Source organism: Cheilinus undulatus, linkage group 21 (genome assembly GCF_018320785.1).
Source record: "Cheilinus undulatus linkage group 21, ASM1832078v1, whole genome shotgun sequence".
NCBI lineage: Eukaryota > Metazoa > Chordata > Actinopteri > Labriformes > Labridae > Cheilinus > Cheilinus undulatus.
The window spans coordinates 26,859,250-26,872,041 of record NC_054885.1 but is presented as its reverse complement, the minus strand read 5'-3'; the positions used below and the strand labels follow the sequence as shown (position 1 = coordinate 26,872,041).

Here is a 12,792-nt window from a genome sequence, read left to right as displayed (position 1 = left end):
GAATCTCAGGGACGAGGTCTTACAAAGCATTCTCTGCTGAACTCCACCACAAAAACCCCACCCAACCACCTAAACTGAAACAGATTCCCTTTAACTTTGAAAATGAAATTCAAACGACCCCATACCCAACGTCACATGAAAGATCAAATGCAATTACTTAGTCCAAAGTGTCTAAAGATGCCCATGATGGTACAAACAAAATATTCTAGACTTTTAATGGCTTTTTCTGCTTTTCATTCCTAAGCAAGATTTTTTTTCAGGCAAAGTTTATAAAGGTTTATTTGACATAAAAAAACAACATGATGTTAACAGAAGCTGTTCCACAACTGGAGTAGATTGTAGACTTTTACATAATAGTATAAAGAGTTTGATTTGTTTATGGAGTGCTGGCAAAAGCTGTAAATGATGAGCCGACAGGAGAGGGCCCATTATCCTATCAGCCTAAACAATAAGGCAAAGAGATAATAAAGATGTGCAAGGGCCAGTCTAATTTAATGAAAACATTTGGTAAAAGTAAAACAAAATAGCTTGGTAATTATTACTTATATGTGTTTTGTTTGTATGTGGAAAGTATTTAAGACCTGAATGCAAATCAAGTAAGGTAAACACTGGCAAAGTGCTGCCTGGGGAAGATATCTACGGGAAGAGTGCCTGGTGGAAAAGGGATTTTTTTCATTTAATTATGCACCCATCCCTTCCTCTACCAAAAGGGAGGGAGAGACAAGGGGAAATTTTGCTGGCAGACCTCAGTTATTCCAATCAGGCCTGCCTCAGTGTCTATTCAGGACTTGGATTTTCTTTGGATACGAACAGCATTCAGGGAATGAGATGTAAGAAAAAGCCTACATAAGCATTTGGTTCTGAAATACATTAACCCTTGAAGGAATATCAATATACAACAGTCTTATTTGTTTTATGACTATACATGGTGTCAGAATGAAGACATTTTTTTCATTTGTAGGCAGTTGAAAATGAAAGTAATAAAGGAAAAATCAAGTGTGAAAGTAGAATCAAAAATAGTTAGCAAAAAGATGGAAAAGCAGAGGAGCAAAGAGGCAAAAGCAGACTGAGTAAGCTCCTTAAGCTTCTTTGATAAGGCAGGATGTGCGTAGCCAGGAGGTCAGAAGGCACCACTTCCTGTAATGGAGCATGGGAACCATAGCTCCAAGTCTCCACTCATGACCCACAAAAAAGAAGGGACAACAAACCCAAACTTTCCTTCCCATAATAATGAAAGCGCTTGGACAGAGAGTATCCATCTTGACTTCTTTTAGGTCAGTTGTATGTACTGGGTCTCTCTCCATAATGATGTGGCAATGTCTCAATCATCTGCCAGGAGAGCATGAGTGATAAGGGCTGCATAAGGCCGCACAAAATTGGAAAGCTACTAATTGCAAATCAAACAAGTCATTCCAAACATCCCATTTCCAATGAGACATGGCTGACAGTATTGTTAAAGGCATTCCTGAGGGGGCTACCGGGGTGAATGGATGGGAGGTACGGACAATAACCTGAAAGCAGCAGAGGGACAGGAGGAATCTTAGTAAGCATTCCTTTCTAATCCACCATAAAGATGCCAAAGAAAACACTAGCCCTGAGGAGCTCTGAACTAAGCCAACAATGTAATCTGTCTCTTTGCTACGGTCTGTCAGTCAATATGTGCATTGGCATATTTCCACTTCATTGTGTGAAGTGTTTTCCTAGAAAATGCAGTTGTCATCTGTTTTTGACAATTTAGCTTGTAGGTGCTACATTTCCCATTTCAAAAGGCTGGTTTGGACAGCTGAAATCTTGCATAGGGAAAAAGAATGTACATAAAGCATGCAAAAGTTGTTTTCTATTGTTAAAATGTGAAATATAGTCTGCAGTTACAACATTTTAGAAGGGAAAGTTCTAGCATCAAATCAACTTTCTCATACTTTTAAAAGACAGGGAGTAGCGACAGGGTCATGACAAAACACTTACAATTTATAAGCTTCCTCTGCTACTGAGGTCATGGGTGAAGCATTTATGTAATAAGGAGGACCATTACATCCACCATTTGCCGCTACACAGCAGAGAAGTGCTGTTTTGTTTCCATTCAGTACAGAGGATCTAAGAGGAAGGAGATGGTAATAACCTGCCACTGTGTTGAGAGACAGAAGCTGAGGATGAGCTGCCCGGGGCTGAAGCAACACGCAAAGGGAGAAACAGTGGTCCTGTTAAACACTGCAGTGTGAGAGAGGCAACATGTGCTAGAGGGACAGCAAGCTACCAGCTTCATTCCTCCACAAGCTTGTCTCTCACAGTATGGGGGCGGCTGACTGCTCAATGGCAGCACCTGGCCCTATGCTTCCCCTTTGTCAAGATCTGACTTCACTGGATTACCATCACAACATCCACCAGCTGTCCTCTACGCACTCCCCCCCGCCTTCAACCCCATCCCCACTCCCTCCTCCTTCTCAGCCTCTGTATACCCATTCCCTACCCCCAGTCCAATCCCTCCAGCTGGATCCTCTCTGAATGACATCCTCTCAATCTGCCTAATTATCTCTCCTCCAGCGACGCCGCTGCAGCCGTCTCTCTGCAGCCCTCTGCTAACAGGGTAGAGCTGAGGGGCCAAAAGCTCTTCAACAGAGAGGACTTCCTGACTTCTCATCTAGAAAGCAACTCTGTGACACGATCAACCCTTCAGTGTCAAGTTCAAAACTCTGGGCCACAGAGTGAAACATTTCTGTGGTTTGGTAATAGCCCTCTCCCACCACTGCACTTGTTGATACTAGTGCTGATTTAGACTCAAAAGCACATTTAAGATGCCTCCATTTAAGTTAAAATATCTTCAACAAACTAATCTTAGTGCCAGCAGCGAAACAAAAGCTAGCTGAACACACATACCCCAAATCAGAGTTATTCAGGTCTAAGTTAAACAGTGGATTTCCCTTGGTTTGTGACTTTAGGCATGCAATAATTTAAAGTATCTCAGACTGCTGAGGACACATTGGTTACTGCAGTATACTTGCAGGAAAAACAAAGATAGTAAAGTATGTCTATGACTGCAATCACTTGTAAAGTAATTTAATTAAAATGTCTTAGTACCTAGATGGTCAGGTAGGAATGCAAAAGTCATCAGATTAAAAGTATCAGCTAATTTGTACTGGGTCAAAGAAAGCAATGGTGATAAAGTTTCTGCAATCTCCAGTCTTTGAGATTTCTTGCCTGTCAGAGGTATAATGTGGTACTGTAACTGTGTTTGCCAACATGATAAAGGATATATCGGTATTTGGGACAATAACAACGGTAGCTGCCATAGCTGCTGCAGTATTAATGTCACTTGAGAAGGTTCTTACTAAGAGAAAATAAAATAACACTGTGGTTGGATAAGCAGAAATAGAAGAACGTTCTTCACACAGAACAATGTGTGTATTTCTGTGGAACAGTGGTCATTTCAAGCAAGGTTGTTTCTACTGCTTCTCCAAATTCCTTTCAAATGCCAAAACATGTATCTGTGTCTGCATTTTGTTTCTGTCTCTCCACTCTCTATTTGCCTCACATTTCTGTGGCCTTTCTTCTCTCCCTCTGTACGCGCTGTTCTGATGGTGCCAGGTTACAGGCAGGTATCTGGTAGAAGAAAGGATCTTTTCTGCTGTTTTGGATCTCCTGTTTCTGTAGGCTCCCAGGGGAAGGGGTGGGGTGGCTCCACCACTCACCTCTGTCTACGGCTGATCTGACCACTCTCATGTGGCCACGCTCCGCTTCACTGCTCTGCCCTGCTGAGGGACTCTTTCTACACTGTGGGCTATGACATTTGATGTCCCCTTCCATTAGCCATCCTTTCTCTTTGCACTTTAACTGCTTCTTTTTCTTGGCTCTGGACCAGTGGTAGTGGTGATAACACTTGCCTAACCCCACACCCCTGACATGTGTACATATGCATGTGTACAGCACAACATACTAAAGGAGCACAAAGGGTGAATTAATGATGGCTCCCAGGACAACTCATTCTCTTTGATGGGATTTCAGCAGGTCAGGAGATGAATCTTTATGTTAGAGGACGATGTGCTGGTTCTCACACCTAGCAGTTAAGTGCATATTCCATTCCAGGTTGAAATAAATTATTTGCCTAGAAAAATCTTTAAGATATGTAGAAAAAAATCTGGCAGCTTCATTATTCATTGACTAACTTCACAACCTTCACCCATGATGGCTCTAGGTAATGATTAAATAAATGTGGGTGGTGGTTACTCTCCAGCATGCAGCTGAGTTACACATTTGCAAATACTATTATTGGGAGAATTATAACTTCAGACAACAATAAAACTGCTTTTATAGAAAAAATAAATACATGTGTGATTGTAGTTAAAGGTCATTCATGGTGTTGGCCAACTTTTACCATGTAAGCTCCAATAAAATGATAAATTCCAAGTTTTGGAGGGAAGCAGCTGGCAACCAAGGACTTTTTGTTCTACCAATGACTGTATCTCCTCCATCTCAAACACTCAGGCATGTTGCCCTGGCTGAAGGGGTTTTAGAAGGACAAATGACCCCGGGGCAAGACACTGTAGGGTATTTAAGTTGACCATTGTAATGGGAGGCCACACAACCCCCCGCCAAATTTGAAAAACAAAAGCCTTATCACTGTCAGAAGGTGTAAGACTTCAAAAATGCCCAAAGCTGTCAGGAAATGAAGGCAATTCATCAAACAAAAGCAATAACACAGAAAAGTCATAGCACACAGTGGGAAAAACAAATGTCATCGATTGGGAAATCTTCACTCATGCAATGTCTAACACAGGGCTGTGATTTATGTCTGACAAAGCTCTTTAACAGGTGCAGGAGATGATGTAGCAGCCAAACATGTTGAGGCTCGCTGATCCTCATCTGTAATGAGGATGAGGCCCTAATCTACTCCTCCTATCTTTCACCACTTATTGTTATTGAGTAAATTCACACCAAAAAGGAATAAACATAAAAGTATAAAGATGGCAGGTTCATGCTATTTTTCCAAACCAAGTAGAGATTTCAAACTTCTCTGAGCCAACTGAAGATGGCACTAACAAAGAACTGCATGCAAAAATTCAATTAACACACACCGTTCAACCGATCACATGAATGAAAGCTTAAGTTTTTCAAAGCAGGATAAAACTCCTTCTGAAAGAAAATTCTAACACACAGGTCTTATCCTTGTACATCTTTGCATAAGTTCCACTCACATGCATCGTGGTGGTGAATCTAAGCATGTCCCTCCATTTTCACAAGGTCTGTATTTATCCATGCAACGGAACCCTGTGGAAAAACAAGAAAACAGTTATATGCCAACAACACTGACATGCAGCTTGGTGTCATCCACTTCAGTGTTAAATCTGCAGCAAAATAATTCTATAAAGTATTACTGATTTTTTAAACAATGCAGAATATTAACAGAAAGAGTGAAATAGGAGTTCCTTTAAACCAATTTCAAGCATGTTTGCCTAGACCTCAGCACATAACCACTTGTAGCATACATAAGACACACCCGTAAGTTCGTGATTTACCCAAAAACTTTCCTTTAATAATAGCTAACATGGAGATGGAACCTGCCTAAAAAACTCGTATTTATTGCTAGATTCATTAAATGAGAGCCATTGCTCAACGGCTCCCAAGGAAAAGTAGTCTCAGTTGTTTAAAGGTCTTTGTTAAAAAGGGGAGGGGGGCATGGGCTCATCACTCTGTTAAAGCAGAACATGCTAACTCTCCATCCCATACTGTGAAACAACTTGAGAAAAATATCAAGGAAAACATCACAGTAAAAGTTTAAGCTCCCCAGACAAGCTTTGAAAATTGTGTGCATGTTCCAGGCGGTGCTTCTTCTCTTTGGGTTTAGTTAACGGACTTGGAGCAGCAGCCAATATCTAACAAAAGAGAAGCAACGACTCCACACAGATCAGACGAAATCTTTCAGATTAAAACTTCAACAGATATTAGGGAAAGCTGGAGGCTCATTTTCTTTGTGGAACAATGTGACCGATATTGGCTCACTTAAACTTCTGTGATAGCACGTGCTGATAGTAGACGATTTAACTTTACATTTTGCCATTACCTTTCAAGACAGGGAAAGTTTGTAGACAATCAATGACATATATTGATTGGAACTACTACTAAAAGCAACAATGCTAATGGTAGGTACAATAGAAAGGGTAAAAAAGCTAAATATTTCTCTCAGTAGAATAAAGTCAATAGCCATTTAACAACAGTATGTTGCTTTGTCCGGACATGTCCAGTTTACAGATGGGCATATATCCACTAGCATGTTTGTACAGTCAATTAATAAGGCTTACCTTCGCAGATGTGCATAAACAATAAAAATGAAAAAATAATCCATGGAATATTCCCTTCCATTTCGGTGGAAACGTTTCCAGCGTTTCAAGTTGGTCTTCTAGTAGAAATACATCCTTTTATAAGTTCAGATAAAAATAAAGGCTCCGAATTCGTTGAGGATTTTTTCATATAGTCAGCCGAAAATGTAGCGATATTCCCAGTCTCGTATTTACCCTCCGCAGCTCGGCCACGGCTGCTGTGATTCTCCGTTAGCCTCCTCAAACTTTTGAAAAAGTTTTCCTTCCCGATCTGTCCCGGCGTCTGCTCAACTCCGCCCCCTCGCTCTCTCTCCCCTCTCTCTCTCGCTCACCCCCACTCGAGATAGTCTGTTCCCAGCGTTGAGCTCCCCTGAGACTTTACGCACCGACACAAAACGCTACACTACACACAAACACACGCACGCGCGCTCAGACGAGAACAAAACAAGATGCAGCTGAGAATGGGAGCAGGGGATGTCGAAATATATTGAAGAGAGCGAAAACTATCATTATTAACGATAAAGTCATAAAAGACAGTGCGAGAAACACTCTTCAGCTACTTTTCTGTTGTAGTTTCAAAGGTTAAATTGATCACTGTGTTCAGCCGTTTAAGATGGGTAATTTCAGAGATGGAAAGTAATTGATTACATTTACTTAAATTACTGTTATTACTTTTTTATGCACTTGCAATTATTAAGTACATCTATATAACCCGAGTAATTGTACACTTACTTGAGAATACTCGATATCGATGCACGATATTATTGTCATGACATCAGTCGGTATCAGTTGGTTAAAAGTGATTTATCCATATCAGCAGATATGAACATTTTTGCTGATTTTTATAACTGATATTTTGGCTCTAAAATATTTCTGTATGAGCTGTAATACTGGCTGAACAAACAAATAAACTGAATCTAATCTAATCTAATCTAATCTAATCTAATCTAAATAAATTAGTGGAGTTTTAGGCTGGACCAACAGGCCTACATCAGCTGAAGCCCTTATTCGTCATCATCCCCTAAGGCTTTAAAGTGTGTTTGAAGGACTGAATTTGTAAAGTTTTTTTCCTCCTGAAACATTGAATTGTGTCTTAAAAGGACCTTTGTTTTAAGTCTAAATTTGCTTTAAATATCAGTATCAGCTAAAATTAATGAGTAAATATCATATTCATATGCAAAAATCCAGTAATGTGCATCCCTAGTTGATAAAAATGATTACACCTCACATCTTAAAAGAGCTGTTGTATCTTGTTTTTTATTGAGGTGGGACCTGAAAAACCAGGTTGGAAATCCTATTCTCATGTTGTTCTTGCCAATAAGGAAAGATCAAATTCTACTGTAGAGCTCCTCACTATCTACTCAGTACTGAAAGTAATTTCTAAACTAAAGAAGTTGAGTAGATTTATAGACCAGTGTGTTTACTTTTACTGAAGTTAATTTTAATCACAGTAACTATGCTTTTGCTTGAGTGCAATAGTCCAGTACTTTTTCCAACTCCTGGTTAATTTGTATTTGATTTAATAATATGAGTAATATGGGCTCAAATGTAAAAAAAAAAAAAAAAAAAATTAAAAAAAATGTGTTGGCTGGTCCAGTGTTACAATAGTTTAGGTTTTTTTTCATCATTTCTATTTTTATTTCATCATTAATGTAGTTCTAATTCATTTTTTTGTGCTGGTTTGTTAGTTTATTTAGGTTTTTATTTTACAAAAAGGCTCAATTTGAGCTCCATTTAATCAGTTTTAGTGTTAGTTTTAGTTTTCCCAGGGTACTTTTGAGGGATGAGACCCATAAGGACCAGAAAAAAATAAGCATTATAGAACTTTAAAAATAGCATCAAATAGACTGCTCTCCTCAGTTCATTCTATTTACTCAGATAGGAATTTTGAATGCAACTCAAGACCCAAAACTTGTGAAGTCTTGACCAATAAAATCAGGCCATTTTAGACACCAAAGGCTTGGGTGGCAGGAGAAAGGGTTGGGTGTTCAACGTAGGCCTATTTACTTAAATACAAGGCATTAAAGTAGATGTGATGTGTTTAAAAAGATGTAAATACATGCTATAAACTCATGTGAACACAAACTTAATGCCTGTCTTATGTTAAAGCCCATAAAAGTCCATGTCCCAGCTGTCCCCAAGTTCCAAAAATAAAGTTAAAGAATATTTTTGGGGAAAAAAATTCTAATGTTGTACTGAACAAGCTCATCTGAAATGTATTCACTATGCCTGACACCATCAACAGGACATGGCAGTCAGTATACTTGTGCTAAAGACTAAAAACAAGGATATTTTGTCCATATTTTATTTCATTTTAATAATTTCTTTTAAGCATGGAATATAGTTTTAGTTTGTTTTTGTTATTCTTGTTTTGCCAAGCATTATTTTTATTTAGTTTCAGTTAACTACAGTGATTTTTGTGTTCTAGTTTTCATTATCTAGTTTTAGTTAACAATAATAACCTTTGGCTGGTCAGTTGTGATATGCTGTAACACAAACACAAGGAAACAGACCAAGACTCTTTAACGAAGCGCGTCTGTATGATGCCATTGACTGGAATGTGTCCAGTTTTGTATGAGCTTGCTTGTTTGTTTGTATGTTTACTGATGATGAGTTGCTGATACGAGGGCGAAGTGTTTATATGATAGCAGAGTACAACTAGTCCTGTTCTCCCACAGCCTGTGTATTGCAGTCCTTCTCCACCAGCGTTCATCTTCTCAGCCAATGGCAGTGGACTCATTTTCTGAAGCTGGTGTATAGTGCCTTAGTTGTTCTGTGGCACAGAGCGGAGCCGGTCGCTTACAGAGACAATGGCCTTGATTTGAATCATAAAAGGAGTCCGGCATTATGACACAGTTTCTCTCTGCAGGGGAGAGCAGCACACTAATATGCAAGAACACTGCCCCGCGACACCGTCTCCCCCTCTCCATCACAATATTCCTGCTCCTGGCCTTGAATAAATTACAGGCATGGGCAGGGCCATGAATGTAGCCGGCTGGGTTGGAGTGAGGTTCGTTAGTGTGTGTGACGTCATCTATAGGGGTCAGTGAAAAGAGCTTGTTAGGGCCTCAGAAACACCTGCTTAATTTGGCACCCAGTGTGATGAAAGTTTGGCATTGCAAAGTTTTCAATGGCTGTTTTCAGCTTTTTGTGCAAGATGACATTGTGTACTCAGTCCTATATTCTTTCTTAGGTCTGCATATTACTGCAACTGATTGAAAATCTCAACCAACTAGACAGACTTTATGAGGGCTTCCACCAAAGTTTAAATGTGCAGATGTGTTTTTGTGACTGCAGCTGCAAGTAAAAACTTGAATAAGACAAGTAGGAAGGTGTAATTTTGTTTATGTTTACAACAAGTAGGTGTAATAACCTGTTTTTGTTGTTGTGTGTGTATGTTTGTCTGGCTGTGGAATATGTCTTTCACCTCATGGGGATGTAGATGCACTCCCAGCTCATTCTTGCAGGTGTTGGCAGTATTTTGACTGGCTTCCAGTTGGACAAGGTCCCAGGGAGAGATTTCTCACTGTGTTCAGGGGACAGACAGTTGTATTGACTGTATGTTGCTATCTTGGCAATCAAAGTCCACAAATCCCTACTGTGCCTCCACTGAAAAACTGAAGGTCATGATCATTCCTTGAAAAACAAATATTACTTCATGTCTAACAGATTAAGCATTTCTCAAGAACTTGGGAAAAAAAAGGGCCTGAATAAATTTTTATTCCTTACATGATTAGGATAGTAGGTGAGAGTCTTTTCCTGTGTTTTTAGTCATTTATTTATCTTCTTTGAGGAGCCCAAAGCAGCCTCTATAAGAGTGAAAGATTTGCAAGGTTGTCATGGATAAAGAAGGACAAAAAAATTCTCATATTGCTTACTCTTTTTTATAAGAAATATTCATTTCATATCACAAGACAAGCTAAATCTGAGTGTTCCTCTTATAACATTTTGAATATAAATGTTAATAATCCTTGATTGACAAAGGAAGAATGTGTCAAATTAAATGTTTAGATCATTTATGTTCTTCTAAGACAATCTTTCATAAGTCTTATTGGGGGGTTGTTTGTCTTGCTTTATATTTGCATATTTGATTGACTGTATGCTTTGTCTTGTTTTATTTTACATACTCTTTGGTAGTATTCAGCCACACTTGCTGATTATTGAATTTTGGTGTTTCAATCAGACCTGTTGCCTTAGGTATAAAAAATCAAGCACTTAGCCATGCAAACTCCATTCATAAACACTTTGGATACTAAATGGGTTGTTCTGAAGAGCTCTGTGACTTCAAACGTGGTACTGTGATGGATGACACCTTTGCATTGAGATAGTTTATGGAATTAAATCCCTGCTGGATATTCAACAGTCAACTGTAAGAGATTTTATTAGAAAGTGGAAGCATTTAGGAACAACATCAACTCAGCCACAAAGCAGAAGACCACGTAAAATCACAAACAGGGTCAAGAACTGCTACGGTACAAGATGCATAAAAGTCACAGATACTCTGCTAAGTCCATAGCTGAAGAGTTCTTGCTTCCCCTTGCATTAATGTAAGCACAAAAAATGGGCAGCAGGAGCTTCATGGAGTGGTTTTAAGGGTCAATCAGCTGCGTGCAAGCCCACATCACCAAGCCCACTGCCAAGCCTCACATGGAGGGTTGTAGAGCACACTGATACTGGACTGTGGGGCAGTGCAAACTTGTTATGTGTGGAGTGACTAATCATGCTTCTCTGTTTGGCAGTCAGATGGGTGAGTCATGATTTCCTGGATACCGGGAGAACACCTGTCTGACTGCTTTGTATCAACAGTGGAGTTTGGTGGAGGAGGGATGGTGGCATAAGGCTGTTTGCCAGGGTTTGGGCAAGGACCCTATATCTCCAGTGAAGGCCAGTCTCAATGCTTAAGGATACCAAGGGCGATGCTATTCTTCCAACTTTGTGGCAACTGTTTGGGAAAGGCCCTTTTCAATACAAAGATCACTGCAGCCAGGACTGTAAAGACATGGTTTGATGAGTTCAGTGTGGTAGAACTTGACTGCCTAGACAGAGCCCTGACATCAACCCCGTAGAGCACCTTTGGGATAAACTGGAATGGAAATCGCAAGCCAGGCCTCCTCAGTCAAAATCAGTGCCTGACCTCACAAATGCACCGTATAATAAATGGGCACAAATTCCCACAGAAACACAAACCTATGGAAAGCCTTCCAAGAAGAGTTGATGCTGCTATAGCTGCCAAAGGAGGACAAACTCCATATAAAAGTATTTGAATACAATGTCATTACAGTCCCTGTTGGTGTAATGGTCAAAGGGCCAAATACGTTTGTCCATTTAGTGTATGTACATGCATAAGCTTGTTGAATAAAGAAAAGGAAACCAATCAGACAAAGTTATTTGAAGTTTAGACTGTAATTCAAGTATGTTGTTCAGTTCTTTCCAGTTTTTTTCTTAACCCTGTGTGTAATCAGAATTTGAAAGAACTCTGTTGAAAGGTCTGCAAGGCTTCCAATTTTCTTCCCTCACTTGTTGAAATGTTTTGTTTGAGAGGATTAAAATCTTCACTGCTTGACTCCAGAAAATACAGAGCCAATGAGAAAATTCCAGTTTGTCCTCTTTCTCTCTGATGTCATTAGTGGAAGGGATTGCTCCAGTGCTTCCTTCTGGAAATTTGACCCTTCTGTGATTGTTTCTGGAAATAAAAGGAAAACAGTGAACTTAGTGGTGTGTAAACAACAGCATTATGACAGCCTCAGTTTTCAGTTTTTGTGAGATACATTTTTCTACCACAGCCTTTAAAGTAATGATTTCTTTATCATGTTATGTGTTTGTCTCATTATCTCTTCTGTCACTCAGCTTCGTTCTCCTCTCTGCACACACACACACACACACACAGACACACACCCACACACTCTAGAGGAAATAAATCAGTGTTTTGTTTGTTTGAGAGAAAGTGTGAGAGTGGAAGCCCTGGCGACAAAGTTCTCGCGCAGGACTCAGGGGGAAACTCCAATCACACAAACAAAGATGTGACAGGTCAGGATTTATAACTCAATTCTCTGCTGGAAAGAAAGCAGCGCTTCTCTTTGAACAGTTGTTTGCATTGCTCATAGTTGATAGAAATCTAAAGAAATAGCAGGGCGACATTTAATCAGGACATCTTAGTTTACCCTTTTAAGTTGCAGTGCCACCTTTCTGCTTTGTATACTCAGCTTTAGAGAGTTCTTGTAATCTCTCCCATTTAGTTTCTGATACTTTGATCACAAACACTTTAGTGACGCATATTGCTAACAAAAAGATGTTTATCCAGAAATGCCTGTAAATTATACTGGATGTTTGCTGTGTCAAGAGTAAAAGTTAACCAATGGCTTCAAAGGCCACCCATGGGTGTGGGGAAAAACACCTATTGCTGGATTTAACATTAGGCAAAGATTTCTGATTGGTTGATTTAATATTATCATTGCATCATGCTTAAACAATATGTCAAGCC

The 12,792-nt window shown here is 39.6% G+C and overlaps 1 protein-coding gene across 1 annotated transcript in view; it reads right to left on the bottom strand.

The window, feature by feature from the left end:
- The window catches only part of notch3 (notch receptor 3), a 29,604-nt gene extending 23,062 nt beyond the window's left edge, over positions 1 to 6,542 (bottom strand). The window contains exons 1-2 of the mRNA XM_041778611.1: positions 6,294 to 6,542; positions 5,190 to 5,262 (exon numbers count right to left, since the gene is read on the bottom strand). Coding sequence (XP_041634545.1) covers positions 5,190 to 5,262; positions 6,294 to 6,354 — 134 coding nt within the window. The 5' untranslated portion in view covers positions 6,355 to 6,542. The remainder of the gene's footprint in view (positions 1 to 5,189; positions 5,263 to 6,293) is intronic.
- Positions 6,543 to 12,792: the final 6,250 nt, after the last annotated feature.